The sequence below is a fragment of the Temnothorax curvispinosus genome, unplaced genomic scaffold (genome assembly GCF_003070985.1).
Source record: "Temnothorax curvispinosus isolate PA1 unplaced genomic scaffold, ASM307098v1 QBEX01009010.1, whole genome shotgun sequence".
NCBI classification, from domain to species: domain Eukaryota; kingdom Metazoa; phylum Arthropoda; class Insecta; order Hymenoptera; family Formicidae; genus Temnothorax; species Temnothorax curvispinosus.
Window position 1 is genome coordinate 64,653 of NW_020218790.1, and position 25,499 is coordinate 90,151.

The window sequence follows — 25,499 nt, forward strand, 5'->3', positions numbered from 1 at the left end:
GGCATCTACAATGATTTGTGGCAAGAATGGTTTCCCTCCTTGGTTCAATCTTAGCTACGGCTTTATCTTATTCAGAACCGGGCAGAGCAACCCCTCGATCTCCTCCCCCTGATCCTTGCCGACGGCTAAATAGCTAACTTCGCGCAACTATCCCAATAGATTATGATTATTGTGGAGGAAAGCTCTGATTTATGCAATTATCATAAATTCAGTTCCCGCCCAACACCTTGCGTATGCTCAAGACGCTTCTGCCGTACCTCCATTCACAGGATTTCAATAGCAAATTATACGCCCGTAAAGCACCCATCCCTATTTTCGCGGAAGACCTCTCGCAATTATGTTCAATGTTCTGCGCATCAGTGTCATTTATATGCGTTCCATTATATATAATAATTCAAATATATATTGTAAAAAATAAACATTATTACTTATTTATGAACAAATTACGTATTTATGAACCCTTATAATATCAAATTTAATCAATAATAATTTAAAATACAATTTATTTTTGTTTGTAATTTAAATGTAGTAAACTATATAAAATTTAAAGAAATTCTCAAAATCATTTTTGTTTTTGCAAATAAAATAAATGTTTAACATTTTTCATAATTGTACCGATCCCATGACGCTAAAGAAGAGCTCTACTTCGTCGGCAACAGCCTTCGGCTTATCGATTGAAACGTAGTCGAGAAATGTTCTCAGCTTAGTCAGCATAGAATAACTAAGAATATCTCGTTTATCGGCCGATAATAATATAGCAAGTGAAGTCGGTAATCATGAGATAATGATATTTACATTCTATCTCTATTCTGAAAAATCAGATAGCTGTCTAACACAAATAATGCAGATACATAATTATTAGTATTAATAGCAGATATAAAAGTTGTGATATGTATAAATCTAAAGATTTATATGTAATATAACTCATCGACCTTAGCTAGTATAAACCATAGTAAGATAATAATTATAATGTTCTAATATTGACGTGCAAAATTCAAAATTTAACGAGAATATTCAATTACAGATATTTTGTAGATGTACGAAGATAATTCAATTCTGGTAATAATTATATTGAATCACATAATTTTAGCACAGAAATTATTAAATATAAATTTAAATATAAATATATTAAATATAAATATAGCTATTTGTTACAATTATGATTGTGAGTGAAGATAATAAAATTATCATTTATATATATTTATATAATGAACTACAACTCAGAATGTAATAATAATATTGAACATCTTTTTTTAATGTTTAGTTATATTTTGATATTAATAAATAAATTTTCTAATTTTCTTTAAATAATTTATCCTATTTTTCTTTCTTGCAAAATAATACATAAATTTTATAACCAGTGTATAATAAATAGCGTTTTATTAAATTAAATTACGGTTTAAAAAAAATTCAGTTAAAAAGAATTTATTTTAAAATAGATAATGTAAAGATATTATATAGATGCAAGAATTTTGTTTATTTATTTTTCTCTATAACGGATTTAATTTCGGCTCAATTTATCATATAAGATTAAAAGCACTTTTAACAAAGATACAAGATCCCCAATATGGCAATGATAAAGCTGAAAATTATCTCTTCCGCTGTGCGTCACGGATTCAAGCTTGCGTCGACATTTATACGAGTAATAACAATGTCCCACCACGTACGAAATGATCGATAAAAAAAGCTACCGTGACAATGTGAAACGTCAGCGGTTTATGCCGTTACAATCGTTTCGTTTTACGTTCCTCGCAGATCTCATCTTTTTACGTTGCGGCCTCGTTTCGCAACTTTCTAATAGTCAGGTGCAAAATAGAGAAATCCAAGGATAAGATTATAAATATAATATTAGTATTCTTCTATGCGCGAATAATTCAATAATAATTCAAAATGACTGAATAATCGCGATAAAATTCATTCCTTTTTCTATAATTCTAATTTTGTTAAAATTCCTTAAATACTATTACTGTTATAATATTAACAGACATTTTCTACCTTATGCATATAAATAATCTCGCAATATGAAAAATTACGAGAGATAATAAAAAATGGATCGGCTCTTGCGATGACGCGTAAAAGATATCTCACAGCATCGCACGAAGAAATTCTTTGGAGAGGATCACTTAATATTCTTTAATTTAACTCGATATGCTCGACGAGCTAATGCCTCAACGATTATTCTCCGCGCGGAGTAATAATCATGTCGCTCTTAAAAAGTAGGGCGATCTTTTTCTTCGACGTTCTATTATTAAGTTCGATCATTTGTACGGTTTTAGAACATCGTCGATGTCGTCTCAGACGTGACAATGTCGCCTGTCTATGTTCACGAATTATACGTGCAAATTTCAAAGAGATTGCATGCTCCTGCGATTGCCGCGGATTATCCGCAGATTATTCGTGTTCCACTTACCTTTTTCGGAGAGGGATGCAACACGGTCACCGGAACTTGGCGAGGGGTTGGCATGGACGGCGGCAGTTGGGTGTGCTCCTTCACGGGAAACCGCAATAATTTCGACTCCCGGTTCGAGGGTAACTCGAGCAGATGCTGTATCGAGTGATTCTGTCTTGTTTTCCTCGACGCCATTCTGTTAACAGATAAATTCGCACTTCACTTACTCGCACCAATCCGGTTATTCAGTCGCTAGTACAAAAGGTGAATCTGGGTTTCCTCGAATTTCACGTAAAACATTTTTCATGTGCCGAATAATTAAACAAAAATCTAGCATTATCATCTGCAATTATTTCCGCGAAACTTATAACTTGGGATTTATTGCCCTTTTTTTACAATCCGGAATCCAGTGAATCCACGTTATTACTCTTTGTTCCGTCAAAGAGAAATATTTAGAAAAAATGCACTGTTTTAAATCAAAATTATATTATATTAATATCTTGCATCGCGAACTATATCACTGTACGAATTTTATTTATATAAGTATTGCGAATATTATAAAACAAATACGCTACTGTGTAATCGCACGGCCAAGCCGAACGATAGCCATGTGCGTAGATACCTTTTTCCGGGCGCGCAGAGGCACTGGATATCGGATAAAACTTTCGCATTTAACTTTTCCGTCCTGCTGGGGAAACGACCAACAAAGCTCATCACCGGAAAGTTTTCCGAGACAAGGACGGGCGACCGACTCGAAAGGGAGACAGAGCTCCGGGGCGCGCATGCTCTCTGCACCACTACACAATCGCGGCCGTGATTTCCACTACATCCAAACTCAGATTATCCAAATATCGGATGTCCGGACTTTCGTGGTTGTTAGATAAGCTACGAAATTGTCGACCGTTCTACAGAATGTGAAAATATACCGGTGAAGAGACTTATAATGTTTATCATTATTATATGAGAATATAGATGTGATCGAAATCACCTACACAAATATCAATAAATTATCAATATAGCTACACAATTAAATCACATAAATATTCCCACTTATTTCAAGCTACGTTTCTATAATTTCTTATTCCTTGAATTTTTAATATTTTTAATATTCTTTTCAGATATGATGGGTCTAAGTAAATTTTGTTGAAATTTACATTTTTAATTCTCGAAAGTACAATATTTGATAGAGATTCGTGAAAAAGAATCTTTTCAGAACCGACTCGCATAAGTTCCGTGGAATCCACGCGCGGAACACATCTCCGCGCCGACCTCGCGTATGCGGGGATGTGTTAGCTCACCCCTAGCCGTCGCGAAAGTTTGTTCTCCCTCGCGGGTTTACGCACGCGCCGCATCGCGTGCGCGCACACATGCACACGTATGAATATACGTACGACGCTTCGCTGGCTGCAAGATGCAAACACGTGTACGTGTCGACGAGGATTACGACCGTGACCTTACCGACCAAATCGTCAGCGAAAAAAGCGAGGATGTCTTTTTAACTAAGGCTATATCAAAATCGTTCGTCACACATGTGGTAACAGCGCAAAGTCTACAACTTTTAATTAGATTGTTCCTCGTCCTTTAGACGCAACTTCTTACAAAAAACCGCACCCATTTATATATCTTTACGCGCATGTAATCTCCAGTTATATAAAATCGACTCCTCAGGACAACGAATACATCGCATCTTGAGTATATGTATAATCGATTCACTTACTATCGATGTAACATAATTTATGACTGCGGAAATATTTCGGGCGATGTGTGTGTGTGTGCCTACATGATTTCTATTTCAATCATTCTTTTAATAGGTAAGAATATATAATAGGATATCACAGTTATGGAATGAATGCAATGAATATGTTGAGATTAATTTTGACGCAATGCACAGTAGATACGCTGCAAATATTACCGGCTTTGATCACCGAGTCGCAACGACCGCTCATACCGATCGATTAAACGCATTCAGCCATAATGCATGCATATAACTCTAATTAGTCGGCCTTGATGAAACCGGCAATGTTTATAATAAATAAAAAATTTCTAAAAAATTTATCATATATCCAAGTCAGTGTTATATCAGGATATCTTGCATGCATATCTAATAAATTGCTTTATGTTCTTTACGAGTTTTTTATGTTAATCTTACGATGTAAATCTTTACTTTTTATAATTTTTAATATTATATAGATATATTAGCAATTAGATCTCTAATAAGAAACTTGTCAAAAATAAATCACAATTATTTAAAAATCAAGGCTTTATTGTGTAATTATGATTTGTAATCGGCGTTTTTTAGTTCCATCTCTTACGGTCTTATCATGCTAAAACACATTTTGGTGATTTTAGAAGACTCGCATATCTGATTACATTAGCGTTGCATGGTCCTACATTCCAATTCAGGTATTGATAAATTCATAAATTATCTACGATCTTTGAATAAAAAATTCACTGTATCTGCAATAAATTATACGAATAAGTAGATTTTTGCAAAGCGATATCTCAACTCTTTCCGCTACTTCCTATTTCTTCTCAATCGATTTGCCATAAACGTGCATAGCCTGTTACGATCGTACTCTTGTGAAATTCAACCGAATTGGAACGCGACCCGAGAATTAAATAAAGTGTGATCGATCACATCTGCAATGGATTCGCTTACAAAGTGGCAGATTTTACAATACATGCCACTTTGTATAACAGTCTATTTTAATAAGTATTTAAACACGAAACTTTTATATTAAATAAAGGTTTTATAAAAGATAGATATAAAAGATGTTTTCAAGCTAACAGACAAACTTTTCTGTAAACTTATCGACCAACTTGAATTTGGTTCTTGCTTAGCACAAACATAAAAAGTTATTATTTGCAAATTTTCAACATCATTTCAACTTATCTACAAATTAAGAACTTAACTACAAATTAAGAACATCTTAAACAGTGCAATTTACTTAAAATTAAAATTTTATTATTTTTAATTAAAATTTGATTGTCTTAAATTAGAATGTTATTATTACTTAAAATGTATCCAAATTAAATTTTATTCCTACAAAATTATTTTTTTATATCGCGTTTATAATTTAAATACTATTGATTTTTCAAAAGAGTTACATAATATCATGTATGTTTAATAACCTAGAGTATCACGGTAAAATTACATAGAGTAATTCAACACAACTTTATAGTATATAAAATAAATGTATTTAATGGAGCACTAATATTTATATAACTGACGTACAGACAATAATAGAATATTAATTAATTATGCAATTATACAATATTATGGCCATTCAAAGGCTGATATAAAGAAAAACAAATTTATTCTAGAATATATTTCGAATATATTAAAATATACTAGAAATATATCGAGTACATATTTCGGTCGTAAATTAACAAATTTGAATTTAGTATTAAATGATTGTATTTTATTGTATAGTGTTTCCTTTCTCCTTGTGCAATGTTTCAATCCAGAGCAAGCAATCAAATCACTATCCTTTCGCGTCTTAGAACAGTTAGCAAAAGCAAAAGCAACGAGGAAAAGAAGAGGGATAAGGAGAAGAAGAAGAGAAGAGGGAGGATACGTATTTCAGTCATCCGACCAACTTTTGCAAGTTTAATGCCCGGGCGCTCGAGTAATTTAACACGACGAAATTAACTTTTCAGTTTTACCAAAGTTTCCTGGCAACTTAACCGCGTCTCCACCCCCTTCTCGCTCCTTTCACATCGTCCCGCGCTCCCCATTCCCCCGGAATCCACTTCCCTGCTCCCCTCGTACCGACACGAAGAGCCGGGACCAACTTTTAAAGCGCTCGTCGTGGTAACAACTGCGTAGCGCAGCGCTCGCTTCGCCGAACTATAATTCCACCCTTAAGACCCGAAGTTTACGACGTAAACTTCCCCACTCTCGCCGCCGCGATGGGCTGACGCCGATGCTGCAAGTTTGAGAGTAAGAGGCTGAGACTGAGAACGGTTATCGAAATCATCGTCTCAGTCGAACCTTTCATCGATAAAAATTTATAATAACAGAAATGTCTGCGTTTTCAAAATAAACATCTTAAATAGTATATTAAATAAAATTTTCAGCTTAGAAACTGTCAGATTGAATACTACTAAATTTACAATATATTGGAGCAGTCATATGACTGCTCCAATATATTGTAAATTTAGTCATCCTACTATGCTAATTTATAGCAAATGCTATAAAAATTGATGCACAAATATATATTTATTATATTATTTATTCTATCTGTGCAAATAACACATTAGCGTGATAAAATATATCCAGTTATGTCCAGTTATGTGATTCTGTTTACGTACTTTTTTATCTTGTAATGTATATTATACAAAAGTCATAAATCAACCATAAATTGTATATTTCAATTCTGTGTGCATTCATACGGCTAGATTATCGATAGCTACAATGAAAACGATGACAAATTCGTTTACGAACAAATCAATAAAACTAAAAGGTAATATGAAAATAAAGGATTATTCGTGCGAAATGTGCTTTTTATTTTATACTTTTCGGAACAAATGTTTTTTCTCTTGTTTTCCGAGCGTATAATTTATTTTTATTCATGTGACCTCCGTTATTTCATCAATTATAAATTATACATCGTTGAAACGTGATCATTGATTAATCGCAAATAATTGGAGATACTTCCGAGATGATTTCCGATTCTGTCTTTTCTTTTTCTTTTTTTTAACGTATTTTCCCTTGACTATGCAGACGCAAACTTAAAGTCCCGGTCGATCGGGCATCCGATGCCCCACGCCAATACTTCTCCGACTAGTTTTGCGTGGCTATTATAGCCGCACGATTGGCTCCCCGTTACTTCCCATTCGTCTGTCCCGGCATCCGCAACTTCTCGACGATCTCGAGTCTTTTCGCCGAGAGTCAGCACGACGACGACTACCGGGCGGATACCGTAACTTGAAATATCGTCGCTATCGCTCATTCCGAGACGTCAGTTCTTCCGGTAAACAAAGACTTTAATGACTCGGACTTTCCATTCGCATGTTTGGCAGCAAAAAGCCACCGTAAAAATATTCCGCTCGTGATAAACGGGCGCGCGTGCGAGCATATTGTTGTTGAAAACAGAGATCTGCTCGCGCGAACTGTCCAGAAGATGCGGATGACTATGACAGATTCATACTCCCCATCGCTACGACGGAGTATACGACACGGAAGATTGCGCTCCAGTGAAGTTCCGACATTTCGAACTTCTGAAGCGACATTCGTCGGATATAGAAGGCGAGATGGAGAAAAGAAATAGAAACTATATAAAAAAGGGGGACTGATGGTTAACTAAGCTCATAAAGAAATGTGTCGATTCAACGACGCGATTCCAACTTTCGTCACGAGTATCCGTCTAGTGACTGCTTTACAAATGTAATAGTACAAAATTCCGAAAGAATTACAAAACTTGTCTTCCATAAAAATTTCCACACTGGCGTACTATTTCTTTTCGAATCGATCCAGACGTTAAACTCTTTTCAAGTCACTAGCGTATTCTGACGTCGATAATGGGAGGAGGTTTTAGCAAAATTATTTGATTTAATATTTTTTTTTGGTACGCTTAGCTTTTACTGCAGGATCAACGAGAACTTATGGTGAAACTTTTGACCCTGCTTTAACGTTTAGTACATTTTTTTCTTAGATTTTTTTTCAAACAGATCCTATAAAACTTATTTCTTTTATTTGGGGTTTTAACCTCAAACCCCCCCCCGCCACCTAGAATCTGCCAGTGTTTCAAATTATGCCACCAAGTTATCAAAAGTTATCTCTCTCTCTCAAGTCGAGTTATTACAAAATTATCTAAATGTGTTATTATTTTTATCTGATGCAATAATATAACAAAAAAGTACGTTTTATTTATACATTCAAATGTCATAAATGTATAGCTGGAACGAAAATACATTATTTAAATTCAAATCCTATTTTTGTCCCATTATAGTCCATACGTCAGGTCGATTGAGCATTTTTATCGAGGTTGATGGCTTAAGTTAATGTTTTTTTTTATGTTTTTTAGGTCGTAGAACAAGAATCTGTAAATAGTTTTTTTGTAAGTCGATACAATAAAAAGTTATTAACAATTTTTATTTGTTTAAATTGCCCTTGCGATCAAACTATACATCCTATAAAAAATGAACTAGAAAAAATTTGTTCCTCTTTTCACGACGAACAAAATGGCGTTTGAATTTTTCCAAAATCTTGATTATTGACGGAAATATGTCAATTTTTAGTTGATTATTGCCTACGCGTCACGGAGTACCCTAGGCGTGCACGCTCGCGCTAAATTGTATTGTTAAAACAATTGAAACTCTCTCAAAAAAATAAGAAATTAAATTTAAATTAAAGGAGCAAAACTCGTGCGGTACAATTGAGCGCGAGCGCACACGCCTAGGGTACACCGCGACGCGTATATAGGCAGTCATTACTAATTACCTAAAAATTGACATATTTCCGTTAATAATCAAGATTTTTGAAAAATTCAAACGCCATTTTGTTCGTCGTGAAAAAAGGAACAAATTTTCTCCAGTATTTTTTTATAGGATGTATAGTTTGATCGCTAGGGCAATTTAAACAAATAAATTGTTAATAACTTTTTATTGCATCGACTTACGAAAAAACTATTTACAGATTCTTGTTCTACGACCCAAAAAACATAAAAAAAAACATTAACTTAAGCCATCAACCTCGATAAAAATGCTCAATCGACCTGGCGTATGGACTAATTAAGTTTACATCCCTCTTATCATCTCCTATTACAGCATGTTATCGTAAACTGGACCAAAACGGAATAAGAAGAGAAATGTAACTTGTATTCAAAATAGCTTTCACAAGAATAGAATCCTACTCGTCATTTTCATCGTCATTGCTATTTTTAGTAAACAGATATATTATTTCATAAGCTCAGCAGTTAATTTTTTATCGTGCGATTCAAGTTTTATTTGTATTATATATATATATCATTTTTAAAATATATTCTATTAACACACACACACACGTAAAAACCAATGAAAATTTTAAATATCAAATTTAAAGTGTATTCAAATATCAAATATCAAGTGTAAAGTCAACAGCACTAATGGACGTAAAATTATCGTTCCGTATATGCAACAATTTCAAACAATGCTAAACGAAATGTAATTTCTGGATCAATATAAATGCTGTAAATGCATAAGCTTGATCTGTTGATAAATAATAACTTCTTTTACAAGACATTAATGTAACGCGGTGGAGAGATTACTTTTATTTCCATTCGCATCCTTCATTAAAACTGCAGTTACTTACATTTGTGATGCAAAAGCTTACGCGCATATTATTCCTAAATTTTTCAACATAAATAAAAAATGTTGGGGGTTTCATATTTAATTAACGGCACTCCTTTTCGTAATACGCGCTATTGTGCATATTATAATGACGCACAATATGAAGAGAGAACAAAAGAATCGCGATAAAACAAAATACAAAGTTTATCCGAGATGATATGTTAGCGTTTACGTAAAAAAGTCCGAAACGACATGGAATTAAGCTGCAAACCTGCGCTCTTCTGAGATTCTACGTCGAAGAATAACAGAAAATGGCGAGGATCACGACGTGAACGTCAACAATGACGTCGACGACGATGTCAAGAACGAGACGCACACGCCATGGAATCGGGCTTGAAAGGCTTCGGACCATGCTCCGGGAGACTCCAAAAGCGCCTGGCCAACAGCCACTTGGTGGAATTCGAAGCACAATGCCGACAACGCGGAATTACACCGCGGGAGTCGGCTTAATTAGTACCTCTCTGCTTGGCCGTGCATCGAGCCGGCGTCACATGCGCTACTATGCAGTCGGAACATTGTTTACGATGCGTCTCATACGCGAGACTCCAAGGAGCGCGGGCTCCTTTCGTAGTATTCCCGCGCGAATAAAATAGACGTCGTGAATTGTAAATGCAATGAAAGCTTGAGGCAAAACAATGAGGCAAAATAATGAAGAAAATCCGGTATGACAGTCCTGTTTACAGGTCTACATGTGAATGTAGATTTATTTGACTTTATTTGACATAAGAATATTTATTAAGCTATTTAAAATTACGCAATATTACTATTATTTACATTAAAAAGATGTGAACTAATAAACGATAGTTTTTTTATGTAAATATATTATAAACACATAAAATATCTTATAAAAGCATGATAAAAAATATTGAAAAAATCGTGAAAAAACCAAGTAAACTTTACTATGAAAATTAAGCTACATTAAATATAAATAAAATAAAATGTAGATTTGTACAACAATAACTCTTAATTATGTCGATTACTGAGGTTTAAATTGACCGAGTCACTTCAATTCACAATTGCTTTTTTTTACGTCAAACTGGCAGTTGATCGTGCGGTGTAGATTAGAGTTTTTGGTTTCCGACAGAATTCACTCGGTTAGAGGAGAGGCGCAAAAGTTTTCGACGCTCGCGAAACTTTCGAACGTGCGACGGATTGGTATTGGCAAGTTCGTAGTGAAAGGGGTTCCCTCGCGGAGGATTAATCTCGCATTGAGTCTGCGCGCACGGAATCCCGATAATCAAAAGCGTTGATACTCTCACAACAAGCATCGTTATATAGTCGGGCCAGCAGACGATCAGCTGACCTGGCTTACTCCAGCATAAATATCGTGTCCGCCCATGCTCCATCGAGCGTCCAAATAGCTCTATACCCGCTATAGCAGCTCGTTACTCGTATATATCTCAATTTGATAAAAAGAGAGAACTTATAAAGTGTGTAACCAGAGTTATCGGGGATAACTAAAAAAATTAATGGAGTAGAATTCTTTCAATTTCAATGACGTGTGCAATATTGAAAAGTACAAATATTCAAACGCAAGGAGCGTCTATTTCGCGTTGTTAAAAACTTACAGAGCACAAAGAGGAAACAAAATCTGTTGCATGCCGAACGTGCGAAATACAATATTTCCGAGACTCGTTCGCAACCGGTTCTCAAATTACTCAAGCGCCGAATATCAGCACACGTGACACGGGAGCACAACCGTCAACTTGGGCAATGCACGACATATGGTGTACGTGTGCGGTGCGTGAAAAAAAATCTTTATCCACCGTCATCCGACCGACTTAAGCATTACACCTCTAATACAGGCGAATAATTCATACCTCAAGCGTCTTGATTAAACCTCGCGATGCGCCAAACTATCCGCGCGATTTACACGTTGTCACGTCCCGCACATCTCCGTCAACTAGACCGCAGGTTACGCGCGATTACGACAAGTCATCTCGCGGCAATCGTATCTCGCGTCGTGCTCCACTTTATTCATCCCTTCCGTCAGCGCAGCACGCGACACGTTTATAGCTGGCACGCGTCCTGGCGTTACCGACAGAGCAAAACTCGTTACTAGGTTAGAATCCGCTGAAAAGGGATGCTAGCGAGAGTTGCACGGGGGTGGTGAGCGATCGTCGCTTCTCCCCTCCGTCGGGCGCGCGCGACCCCTCTTCACCCTCGTCGTTTCTCGCAGTTTCCAGGATCTCCGGAAAACTTTGCTGGAAAGCGGCAGGCGGGCGGCGGTGGTGGCGGCGGCGGCGGCAGTGGGAGTGGGGGGTGGGGGTTCAGCGATTATATACGAGGTAGGTAGGTAGACTTCGAGTAGGGGAAACGGTTCCTTCCGCACGGCCGAGCCACCCCCTTCTCCATTCACCCCTTTGTCTGTCTCTGTGTGTAAGCACGAACGCGGTAAATAAAAAAGTTTCATGTCACTCGCGAATTCGTCGGCGCCGGCAATGCGCAGGCACCAACATGGCCGCGCACTTCGCGAAACTTTGTCGAAACATCTACAGATTATCAAACAACAGCTACGCGAGAGCGTTTACTCACGAGGCGGCGGGGGGTAGTTGGGAAGAAACTAATATTCTCGGATGAACAGCGAGCTGAATTGTAAACGCGAGGCTGTCTACTGTTGTAGAATGACATTTTTAAAAAGCAATAGTCAGCAATAAAATACCAGATAATCTATGACAACTATATGCTATTTTAATGCGTAAATCCCCAATGTAATACGGATGATAAATAATAATTTATCACTTGGTTGTCAATAAATAATAAAATTTCTATTTATCTAACTACTGATGTTTAATTATGTAAATTACACACAGATTAAATGGCCAATTATATCTATAGAGTTTACTTGTGTGGCGACCAGCGCATTTTCGACCATTTTCCTACCATTAATGATTCAAATGGGAAATCTTGAGAAACAATAGCGCGAGCGCACGAAGCACGTGGCGGATGTTTGGAAAAGTGCCCCTGCACCGAATCGAGTGGAATTGAAAGCACGCGAGTCCCATCGGCAAATGGGAAAGCGAAGATGGACGATACGCTACGTCCGTTCAATATAGATCAACCAAGTGCATACGATGGTTTCTTTCTGATTGTCGGAAGCTGTCTACTCGTGGCACGGTAGCCGTACCTGGTTGCCTGCCGCCTGCCCTCGTGGGAGTCAGCTAAGGGAAATCAATATCTCACTAGGGGTAGAGAACATGAGGAAGAGAGAGGCGAAGCAGTGAGAGTAGGAGCCGGCGAAGGTGGAGAAGGAAGAAGAGGTGGAGGACGCACCGAAGAAGGAGAAGAGGAGACGCGGACCAAGAGCGGTGGGAGGAGGGTGGCCGCGCGCTCGTCAACCTCGCTCGCGCTCGCTCGCGGCCCTCCGCGGCCGTAGTGCCACGCGTGAACTCGACCGCCGCGGTAGCACGCGTGAACCCCGCGCGAGTGATCCCGAGACCGTCCCCACGCCGCGTGCCGGTCACCGCTGGTAAGCCCGTCGTCGTTGGTAACGCGCGGCCACGTGTGTCGTCGTCCTCCCTTAGCGCGACAACCGCCACTACGCGCACGCTATATACTACCCCCCTTTATATGTATATATACATATGTATGTATCCTATATATACAAAACGAGTAAAACACGCTAGCCCGCGTGTCGCGCGAGCGTATGCCGTAGCCCGCGCGCTCGTTCCAAACCTGTCGGCCGCTTAGCGGGAACTGGAGACGAAAACCTTGCCTCCGCATCGCGTTGCCGCCGTCCTCCGGACTCTCGCTCCAAACTCTATCCCGCGCCTCTCACCCCCGCGCGCGCGAGACTCACCCCCAACTTTCTCCCTGGCCCTCTTTCTCGCTCGTCGCCGCCGCCGCTGCCGCCACCGCCGCCGCTGCCACCGCCGCCGCGCGTTCTCACACTCCGCGCACGCCGCGTTTCTCGACGAAACTTTCCCGGCGCGCGTCGGGACACGCCGATCCACCACTACCGTTCTACCATCGGCACCACTACCATCGTCGCCGCCACCACTACCATCGTCGCCGTAGCTACTACCACTATTCAACCCCGGTCGCGATCACCTTCGGCGCTTCCACGTTTACCAGTAGCAACCCCCGACGATGTGTTGCCTACGGCGCGTCTCCGCCGAACTTCCCTCTTCTTTCCAGATTCAACCCCTATCCCACCCCCGCCCCTCGCCCCTTTTTCCTCCTTTCATTCCGATTCTCCGCTTCACCCGCGCAGCGCGCGTGCCACCCTTTCCTCCGCATATATCCTGCGCGCTTCCTTCTCCGCTTCTCCTTCAAGTTTCACCCAACTTTTTCCACCCAACCCCACCGCGGCGCTCGAGCCGACGACGCTATACCGCGACATACGCTGTATATAGATATATATATATCGCGCGCGCGGCTTCTTCTACCCTCCTGCCATGCCTTCATCTCTTTCTCTCTTTTCTCTTACTCGCTTCTTGCCCTGGGGATGCGCACTACGTACTAACGTACTTACGCAGCTCGCGGACTGTCCACCGAGTCGCGGGGCAAACTTTGGAGTAGCGCGACACGCTCGCAACGCGGTCCGCGAACCAACGGGCATTATACATCTCGAAACTGACACACTTCAATTTTAGTAGACCATATGTATGTTGTAAAGTACCACATGCGTAAAATATTTAGAATAATACGCAATTAACTATGTTCAAGCTTTGGATAACTTCAAAAAACTAATTATAGGTATTTTGTACACACGAGATATCTGAAGCTTAACAATATTAGAAAAAATAGTTACAAATGGTCTGTTATAAATGTTAGAACAACTTACGTTCAGGAAAATAATGATCCCTTTTTTTAAATGTATTATTTAATTTATTTAATTAATACATCAGGATCCATTTATTATATATGATAAATTCTGAGGATTACATTTTACTTAAAAGAAAAGTAGTTTTCATTGAAACATCATATTTATAAAAGTATATTAATGTATATGTAGAAAAAAAAGAAAAAAGAGTAAAAAAGAGAAGAATCCTAGATCTCATATTGGAAATAGAAAATGCTATATAAAATTGCAATGCAATTTAAGTTGAAGCATAGTTATTACTATTTATCTAGCCACGCTCCAAATTGAAAGGCACAACGATTGCCTTCCTATACACGAAATTCTAGATTTATGCAGTCACTGACGTTAGAGTTCGATTTCGATTTCGCGTATCTTTTAAGTGCTAGATTCTAGATATTGACTTTCGGGGCTTTCGGAGAGAGATCCAATTAGATTCTATAGCATTATTTAAGCTCGAAACTTTTGCCAAATAATTCAAACTAATATCGATCGCAACATTTATATAAGTATAACTTTTTAAACAAATATCTAAGATACATAGATTACAACCATATGTATTTCAAACGCGATATATGTATATGTAAGTGGCTCTTTTAATTTTAAAATTGACGACTAAAGCGTGAATAGCGTTAAAAGTAAATAAATTATCATTAATTAAAGATAAATGTTATGATACGACACTATTGTAAAGCAATTGCGCCAATCTCGAGCATTCTTCAGAAAACATTGTCGATTACGCGAGATGGAATATCAGAATGCCGCGAAGCAGAGCATGCATATTCATCCGTAACGAAATCCAAACGTGAGATATAATTGAATAGCGATTCCGAAATCAATCGAAAGAGATATCGAGCTTTATCCTACAAAGTATCGACACCGATGGAATTTTCCTGTATAAATCATAATGCGACAAACTTCGCGAATTTAACCGTCTGTGTCATAAGTAGGGAAGGGACAGGGGGTGAACCGGGCGAGGTGCACGCTTTAGGCAGTGGCACGCTTCGGCAGGAGAAAGAGAGGGTGGAATACGGTGATGGGCGCGCGCGACCGGACGTCGCGACGCCTGCGTCAATCTGCGATTCATTGCCTTGGCAACGGCCGACGCTTACCGCTATTCTCCCTATAGGGTGTCCTAATCCTAACGCGTAATTTAAGCAGTAGAATTAAGAAAATAGTAATAATTTCAAAATCGAAGCAACAATCGCTTTTGAATTATAAAAAACTAAGAATTACATACATATGTGTATGTGTATTCGTAATTATCAAAATTGATTATAATTTTATATGTGCATAATGGTTGAAACAAATTAAACTTCAAAAGTATAAATAGATAATGAAATCTCATTTAAGAATTGCACTTCAAGAAATAAGTTTTTAATAAAATTAATAATTAATAGATTCAAGCATTTTTAATGTTAAAATTGAAAATTATTAATAAGGATAGTTGATTTAATTTTTATTTAAAAAATGGCGCAAATTTTGCTTTTGCGAAAAACTTAATACATATTCGATGTAATCTCTGTGCATATGTATACACCTTATATATTTCGCCCACTCGCTCCTTCTCAATCACTGTTTCATTTATTTCTTTCGCCACTCGGAAATCTCTCTTTCCTTCTCACTAATATCTCTTTTCCTTTTCTTCCTTCCTTCCTTCCTGTCTGCCCTTTTTCCTCTAATACGGTTATAGAATTGGTATATATAACTTCAAGCAAATCAGCAATGTAACAAGTGGATTTTGTTTCGTTTTCCGTATAATCGTTTCTTCTAATTCCAGCAATTGCCATAATTATTTCACAATCAGAACGATAACGATTCTTTGTCCGAGTTATTATAAAAGAAACGAAAATGATTATCTAAATTACGAAAAAGAATTACCATGATATTACTTTGGATTTTATCATCAATGCAACAATTTTAATAAATATCCAGTACCTACTAATACAGTGCAATAAATTATGTAATAATGAATTTTCTTATTGCTATGCCTTTTCTCACTATTGTATACGTAAATGGTACATTCCATTTAGCCAATTACAAGTACAAGCTTCTGTGAGTTTGGCCTATCCCAACGACATTGCTATCATCTAATCAAATCACTAAGTTTATAGATCAAGTCTAACTTCTAAAAGTATTGACCTAATGCCCCAGTCTTACTAACGAAATGTAACAACATACTAAAATTGATTTTGTAAGAAACGGAAGGAAAACTTTTTAGAAAGAAAATCTCTTTCCAAATAAAATTTAAAAAATGCATTAGTAGTTTTTCTTCAATTATTATTAAAATCATCGGATGAAATAATTTGTTGTTTTTTTCTCTTCTATTATTTTTAAATATATATTTACTGGATGTTGTTTACTTATGTTTTTTGAATAAATAGTCGATGAAAAACTTTATTACATTGACGTTATTGAATATCAATTAGTTATAAAAAAAACATTAATATTTGCAATAAAATACTGATTATATATTAATTTAAAAAATCACTCATTAAAAATTAATAGAAATACTGACCTAATAAAGATAATCCGTTTTACGTATATATTTTAACGTTATCTCCATAATTTTATATTATATTGAATATCTCGCTAATAAAAAGACTGCATAAACACACATTTGTCATATTATTCATAAAAGTTATTAAAGATGTTTCCGTTTCGACTTCCTTGAGATTATATCCGGCTTAACCGTCCCGTTATCGATAAAAGAAACCGGTTTCCCCTAGTCGTAGATAAAGTTCTCAGTGTCATAATAAAGTTTTGACCCCCCACCCGCCAAAAAAAAAATGGCACGTATATCCGTATAATAAATTGTTCTTGCAAAGTTTCTGAAAGGCGAGCTACATAAATAGTCACGCGGAGGGATTTTACCCCGCGCTCGCGCGCGCGACCTCCATCTTTCGTCGACGTCCACATTCGCCCCCTATTATAGACCTCGCTATACTACTCTTAAAGATGCCTTTCATTGCGCTCCCACGTCGCACAGAATCCGATCGATGAGACTATCTTGCTCGCACGGCCACCAAAAAGTCAACCTCTCCCCCGTTTCGCGTTTTCTCCTTCACAAACGGGACCTTCCAGTGGACCATAGGCGCCCCCGCCCCCGCCCCCTCCCATCATCCGCCCTTCCCGCTACGAAGATCTTTTTTATCCTGCTCTTTCTTAACTTCTTATTCTCGTTCTACGATAACGCCAGCACCTTCACGTTCTACACGAGCGACGTCGTTTCGAACTTTGTCTCTCTTTCCACCGCGAAGAAACTCACGAAGCTATAATCTTTCCTTTATGAAAAACCAAATCATTCTTTTCCTTTTTGTGTAACATATATAGCCATTCTATTTTGGAGCATTTTTTGTATCTTTTAAATTATCTCGACTCGTCCAATCGACCAAGTTTTTCTTTAAGAAATTGTTTGCCGCTATTAATTTACGTTAAATTAATTAATTTTCTATCTGCTTAAATTTAATATAATTCCAATACCTCTCTTTAAAATTAGTACCTTGTTTTTTTAATTTCTATGTAATTGATAGTGTTGTTTATCAACATGCATCAACATTTATGATGAAAAAATATGATTACAAACTCGTTGAAAATTTTGCTACTGACAACGGAAGTAAGTTACTCTGTTATGTATATTTCCCGTAAAGATCGAGTGACCAAAGTGATCTGTATGAAGAAATAGCGCATTCTAAGCTTTGATTTGCAAATTGTTTAAAAGCCATGATCGGTACTAATAAATCTAGCGAAACACCTGGTACGCAGCGAAACAAATATTACACTTACGTGCGCCAAGTTCATGGGAGCTGCTTATTCATTTCCGGCTCAAGAGGCTTTGTGCCTCTTTTACCGAGGAAAGTTTCGCACGCAAGCCGAACTTTCCGCCGGTAATTACTCGAGTATTTGAACCGAACGGATAGCTATAAGGGCTCTCATATTTACGTTTCACCCAACACGCGTGCGAATTTATAAAAAGAAGAAAACGATCCTGCCACGACTCGCGTCGACGCAAAATTACATCGCAGCTTGCGTTAAAAATTGCTCGAAATATTGTGCAATTAATTTTAATTAAATTTTTCTACGCGACGTACTGGAAAACTTTCCACTAATTTCACCTTTCGACAGTATCGGTTGTAATATATCGTATTATTGTTAGCATAATAAAGAATATAATTTTTTCCTCTTTTTCGTATCGTATTATTAATATAATTAGTACCGTGTTATTAACACACGTGACGTATAGTATTAATATTAATTATATTGCAAATTTCATTTGTTACATTTTACCTAATTAAATTACACTAAGTTAAATATTTTCTGGCTTAATTCTTTTAAATATCAAAATTTATGTACGTTATCAGTGAAATTAATAAGGTTTGCCACCTGTGCAATAATGTATACATTTGTATTAAAATTAATATATTACAAAAGAGTAAAATTAAAGAAAGTAAAATAATTAAAAGTATAACACATAAAATAAAATAATTTACTGTTACTAAAATTAATTATCTTCTAACAGGAAATATTAAGACTAGTTTTATATGCTTTACGCACGATATATGCACTTAACTTTTTTTAACTCGCAAGTTAATAATTTATATCCCCCAAAGAGTATCCCCCGCTTTTCGAAAGTTCACTTTACGCCACTTCGTTCTTTTATGTAAGACCTACATTAGTACCTATTTTCGTTAACCGGAAGAAATCCGAAGAAAATTTTCGCTTTTATGAAACAAATTTTTCCCGTGGTAATTGCTTCTTCGCTTTACGCTTCTTCGGGTTACAGATTTAATAGGAACGTTCTACTTTCGAATAACGGGGAAAACTACAAGTGTATACAGTTTATAAAGAGATTACGAGATATCTCATTCTGAATAATTCACAAGTTATCAAAATTATTAATAATATAAAAAAATGCTTGAATCAAAACTTTTTAACTGTTGTCTAAAATATTTTTTTATATCATTAACCCTCAAAAGCCACACTGGAGCCTCTCAGTTCGAAACAATCATTTATATTAATTTTAATGCGTATTTTTGGTAATAATTTTTTTTTTACAAATTTTGATTTAAAAGAAAAACATTACAATAAGTTGATTTTTTCGAAACTTATGAGCGAAAAATGGCTGGGATCATCCAGATCCCAGTGCGGCTTACCAAGTATGCAAAAAATAAATGTGGTCTGTGAGGATAATAATTCTAACGATATTCGCCAGAATTTGAATTAATTAAAATAAGATTTCTCCTACAAGATTTAAAAAATGTCGACAAATTTAGAAAATTATTTTCAGACTTCAACTAAATTTACTAAATAATACTCGTATCTAACAACTGCAGGAGACAATTTCGCAACGAAAGAATTAAAACACTCGCAATAAGTAATCCCACCTGCGTTCATTCTCTATGGGCGCATAAATCGAGATAGTCGTGATTGTCTTTCTATAAAAGCAGCCGCTTGCGAGTCAGAGGAGCATAAACATTACGGGCAATCGGCGTACGAGTTACCTCGTTAGATTTATCCCTACGCTCTTACTCACCCTCTCCCTCACCCCTTCCCTCCTCGCCCTCCCCCGCTTCTCCCCGCCTCGTACGGACTACGGATTTGATTCTCTCCCCGTTGCGTCAACCCGGGATTACCTCGACTCTGGAAATTCGGGCCGCAGAGGGGGAGGGAGAGAGAGAGAGAGAGACAGAGAAAGAGAGAGAGAGACGGCGAGAGGCAATGTCGATAAGAATGGCCCGTTTCGCAATATTCGCCGCGCAAACGCACGGCTTCTCGACGCGGCGCGAAGTTGCGCGGCGAAATTCAAGCCGTACTATCATTAGCCAATAGAAACTTTGCCTCACTCGAGGCCACCCGACATGTCGTTACCGTGCGATGAAAAGTTCGTTCGGAATATCGTCGAGATAGCGAGCCACCGCTAACAGATGTAATCGATGCGGCTAATTACATTACCAGAATGAATGAACAAACAACATACCTGACGATTATCACGCACGAGTTGTGCTCCTTGCGGCATTTCGGGACGAAAGTAATGGCGCCGAGGTACGCGAGGCATTTCCATCGACTCCGCGCGCGCGCGCGCGTTGACACTGTTGACAGACATCGACAATCACCGATATTGGCATTGGCACAATAACGATTATACACACGATGTTGCGCGACGTTACGGTGGCATTCGCGATAATTATATTCGCACGGGACTTACTTTTAGATCGTGACAAATCGCGAAAAGTACGGAGCGATGGAGCGAATTCGCGGACACTCCGCGACTCCCGTCGCGGCACTCGCGGCTCGCGGCGCGTTCCGCAACTTACTCCGATCTGCCACGATAGCTGAAGTTATCGACAATTGCTAAAGCGCAAAATATTCGGAACGCTAAAGAGAAGCGAACTAATCGCGGTGATCCGTGGGGGTGCAGGGTGCTTTCCATTTATAAGCGACACAAGTCGGCACAGACGTCGTTCTATCTTTCTTGGTATTCAACGAGTAACAAAGACAGAACGAGACTTGGATCGACTTATGTGTCAGTAAATCGAAAACACTCCTTATCAATGCATGTAACATAAAATAATAAGACGACAAATTTAGAAAATTATTTTCAGACTTCAACTAAATATTTATATCTAGCAACTTAACATGAAACATAATTAAATATACATATACTGTTATAAATTTATAGTGTCAAATTAAACTCAATTTGAGTCATTTTCAACTTTATATATATAGATCGCCACACACTGTTCCTATTATAACTCAATGTCATTAATTTAGCTAAAGCAATGTTAATTTAAACATACAAATGGAGTTAAAATATTACTCTTTTGTATAAAAATAGTAGAATTCGACACACATGGTAGTTGAAAATAACAAAATGTTATTTAACTCAAGGTATTGGTTCAATAATTTTATCCTTTATAATATTTAACAGTGTATGTTTACCCAGACAGCACCATATGTTCAAAATTGGGACATGAGACGTCTTTAAAACGTCTTTTAGCCATTATTTCGTAAGACGTCTAAAAGATGTATAAAACATGTCTTTTAGACGTCTTATGTCCCGATTTCGGACGCATGCATGCTGTCTGGGTAGCTTTGAAGAGAAGGAACGAAATAAACTCAATAATACAGTTACGTCATAACAAATTGTACACATACCTGTGGCGACGATCGAACGTCAATTCTACTCTCACAGCATCTCGGCGAGGAGATAACGGCATGAGATATACGTGGATTTCGTTTGGCGTCGATCGCGTGTCGAGTCGAGTTATCGAATACCGGAGTTGCGATAACTGGAATATAATAACAACTATGTACGATCGTTACAACGAACGCCCGACGATTCGAAGACACTCGCGATAATTCCATTTGCGCGGGGTTCACTTTTTAGAACGTGATAATCGCGAAAAATAGCGGAGCAATTCGAATTCGCTCGATTCTACGATTTCCATCGCGACACGACGGTCCCGTAACGGCGTAACTGCGACTACGATCCGAAATTGCAGCCCTGCTCCGCCTGGCGCTCCGCCGAGGTGCAGCAGGTGCGATCTAGGAATTTCGGAACGGCGAACCTCCCCTCCCCCCCCCAATCAGGTTAATCGAGTACGTTCTTTAATTTCACTAGATACGAAATCTTAAATGTTTCCGTGAAAAGAATAAATTAAGGGGGGGGGGACAAGTAGGAAAGACAAGTACATACAATTGGAACGAATGAAAAGTTGCTGTTTGGAGCAGAAATAAAATTCGAAATGTTTCAATAGATATTAGAAGCTTGGTCGAAGATAATCATTCCAAACGTACCTGCTGATTATCGTGAGGCTATTACGGCTTTTCGTTGCACTTGAGCGAAACAGTAAGATACGCGAAGGCGATCTCGATCGATTTCACACGTATGAATAATCGTTGCTGGCGTATTAATAGATGATTGTATACGACGTTTTAATACGTTTTTCACATTCGCGGTAATCTTTCACGAGCGCGAGAATCACTTATTTTAGCCAGTAACAATTAATAGATAAATATAAAATGACGGAACAACTTGAACGTGACTTCGCGATTTACCATGCAACCGCTTTGACTGCGTGCCACGTAATGGCGTAATATGACTGCAACGTGAAGTTCGTTGAGGATCAAAACATGGAAAATGCCCGGGAAAAAATTAAATTTTTCGTATACAAGGTGTCCGGTAATGTTTGACAAAGCCAAAGTGTGAAGGGTCAATATATGGATTGTGTCAAACTGAATAGAACAGTCGTTATGTCATTTTGCAATTTTTGCAATAAATAATGAGAAATTATGGTTAATATATAATTACCTGCGAATCAGCATTCGCGCGATTCGGCGAAAAGAGATAATAGCTCAGCGTTTGTGCTACGACGAGGAGGAGTGCTTTGTGCCAGAAAAAGAATTATATATATATATATATATAATATATATAATTATATATAAAAAGTTTTTTACCTAGCTATCAGAACTGTCAACGCAAACTAATTACTGCGGATGTTTATTGTATAAATATATAACATTATTATAATTTTATAGCTAGATATTAGAAAACAGTTTACTATAAACAGTGAAATGACTGCAATAATTTATTTAACATATGTATTTGTATAAACAACCATACATATATGCGGAACTTTTCCCGCCTTTCAGGCCGAAACTCGAGTTCAAAATTACGTCGTGGGAGAGGTGATTGGTCGTCGCTTCGTGTCTGTACAGTCCTGTTCAGACGGTTTTGCGTGAACACACACACACGTAAGTAATGACAGAGAGAGAAAAAAAAACAATCACATTGCCGAAAGAAACGCTGTATCGTCGCATTTGTATGTACCAAATGCCATGCAATTGATTCATTTGCGCAAGTGTACGCTTCATGTGACTTGAATAAATTCGTCTGGAATATAACTTTAACGGTTTCATAACCATGCGCCGCGCTGCGTGCGCTCGTTTTTACGTTACGAGCCACGACAGCACTGCACAGGCACTGCATCGGATGCGTCAGACAGCGTCAGAACTGATATGCGAAGAGATTGTTGTTTGTTGATGGTAGACGCTTCACGATCGGGAATTATTACTCTCCACGTTATTACGAGACATTTTTTCAAGAATGTCTTACCAGCTGTATAGAAACACAACGTTAGGTAACACGTTGCAAGAAAGTCTCGACGAGCTGATACAGGTGAATGTGTAATAATACCGTAAGACAGGTTAGATTTGACATTTTAGGCCGTATACGTAGAAAAATTAAATTTGTTTCGCGTGAACGATGACACAATTTACGTTAGCTGAGTTTACGTGCTGTAATAAATTTCATTTGCTCTACAAAATCGAAAAACGTAATGCTTGCGATAGATTCTCATGTATTCTTTATGAAAATAAAACTAAATTCTGTTAATTAAAAATTGCGATTTTACTACATCTAATTGGATTAGAAAGCATCTTTGTTGTTTCGTGATTTTATCTAATAGTGATAATATATATTCCAGTATGGACAAATAACGCCACAGCTCGCAATAAAGGTGTTGCTGCAATTTGACAAAGCTATTAATCAAGCTCTAGCAACGAGGGTTAAGTCGAGACTTACATTTAAGGTAAGTCGTTATATTTGAATAATTCTTTCTTGCTTGACTTTATTGCATTTGGAAAGAATCTGACTTAAACAAATTGACTTGTTACAGGCTGGCAAATTAAACACGTATAGATTTTGTGATAACGTATGGACTTTTATGCTAAATGACGTTGAATTCCGTGAGGTTCAGGAGGTTGCGATAGTAGATAAAGTAAAAATTGTTGCTTGCGATGGAAAAAGTAAGTACTGATAACGCTAACGAGAATTCAGCCTATGATGTACCTTTGGAAGGTGGACGTTGAATCACTCTGAGTCACTCGTGACCCCTACCTTGACTCTGTTTTGTTTAGACTGTGTGACTCGAGCATTTGTAGCGTCATATTGACCGTAGCCCGAGGCTACGGTCAATATGACGCTACAAATGCTTTAGAGCGTTCTTCTTCTCCTTCTTTCTTCATCGAAAGAAAAGAGAAGAGGACTGCTTTGAAGCATTTGTAGCGTCACGTTGACCGTAGCCTCGAGGAGTCTTGTAACTTGAGTCTCTCTCCTTCTCCCTATTTTGTCTGAAGAGATAAGGCAACTCGCGTGCAGCCAAAGAAAGCATTTTATAGGCAGTATTCAGCACAGCAGCGATCAGAAAAGACAAATTTTATTCAGAAAGAACTTCAGTAAAATAGTCATAATGTCTGAAAGTACAGAAGTGACAAATCAACAAATTATTACGTATTATTACCATTCTTGAAAAAAGAACAAAATTACATTCTCATATAAAAAGTTAATTTTGCTACACATACAAGAGAAACTTTACTATGGGTCAGAAGTGATCCAAAACGTTCGCCTTCCAAAGATTAAATATCTTTACGTAAGTTAACAGTAAGTTTTCCAAGTGACTTAAATCACTGGACAGGCAATAATTTACAGTTTCCTATTACATTGTTTATTAGTTTTATATACTTTTTAAAATACATACATTTCTACAATATAAATATTCTTTTCAGCATTGGACGCGGATGGAGCGGCAAAACGATAACAAATTTTAGCATTTTATACACGCGAGTCTTTCTTATATTGTCAAAAAAAATTTTTTCGTGATAAATAACAAGGCAAATACGACAAAATAAAAATAGGTATAAATTTTCTTTCCTGTAAACATTTATCCGACAGCTAGTAATATATCAAATTTTAGAAAATTATAATTTTTGTAACTGCATTAAGCCAATACTTACATATTTGTTTAATTTAAATATACAAAAGTTGAATATCAAACCATTTAAATATTAAAATATAAAAGATGTATCGCGTAGACAATTTCTGTAAATTTAAACACAAATTCAAAAAGGGCATTATTATTATTATTGATATGTGACAGGTTAGGTAAGATTATTTTATGATTTCACATACGAAGAATA

General features: G+C 37.5%; 2 protein-coding genes across 2 annotated transcripts in view; one reads left to right on the forward strand and one right to left on the reverse strand.

Annotated features, from left to right (window-relative positions):
* Positions 1-22,030, reverse strand: part of LOC112458589 — an 82,779-nt gene extending 60,749 nt beyond the window's left edge. Inside the window, exons 1-3 of the mRNA XM_025022303.1 lie at positions 21,678-22,030; positions 20,500-20,611; positions 2,411-2,585 (exon numbers count right to left, since the gene is read on the reverse strand). Coding sequence (XP_024878071.1) covers positions 2,411-2,585; positions 20,500-20,611; positions 21,678-21,739 — 349 coding nt within the window. The 5' untranslated portion in view covers positions 21,740-22,030. The remainder of the gene's footprint in view (positions 1-2,410; positions 2,586-20,499; positions 20,612-21,677) is intronic.
* Positions 22,031-23,221: 1,191 nt separating this feature from the next.
* LOC112458608 (transcription initiation factor IIA subunit 2) lies at positions 23,222-25,186 on the forward strand. Its single transcript, XM_025022344.1, has 4 exons — positions 23,222-23,700; positions 24,008-24,112; positions 24,200-24,329; positions 25,089-25,186. The coding sequence occupies exons 1-4, from the start codon at positions 23,629-23,631 to the stop codon at positions 25,118-25,120; spliced, it is 339 nt and encodes a 112-aa protein (XP_024878112.1). The 5' UTR covers positions 23,222-23,628; the 3' UTR covers positions 25,121-25,186.
* Positions 25,187-25,499: the final 313 nt, after the last annotated feature.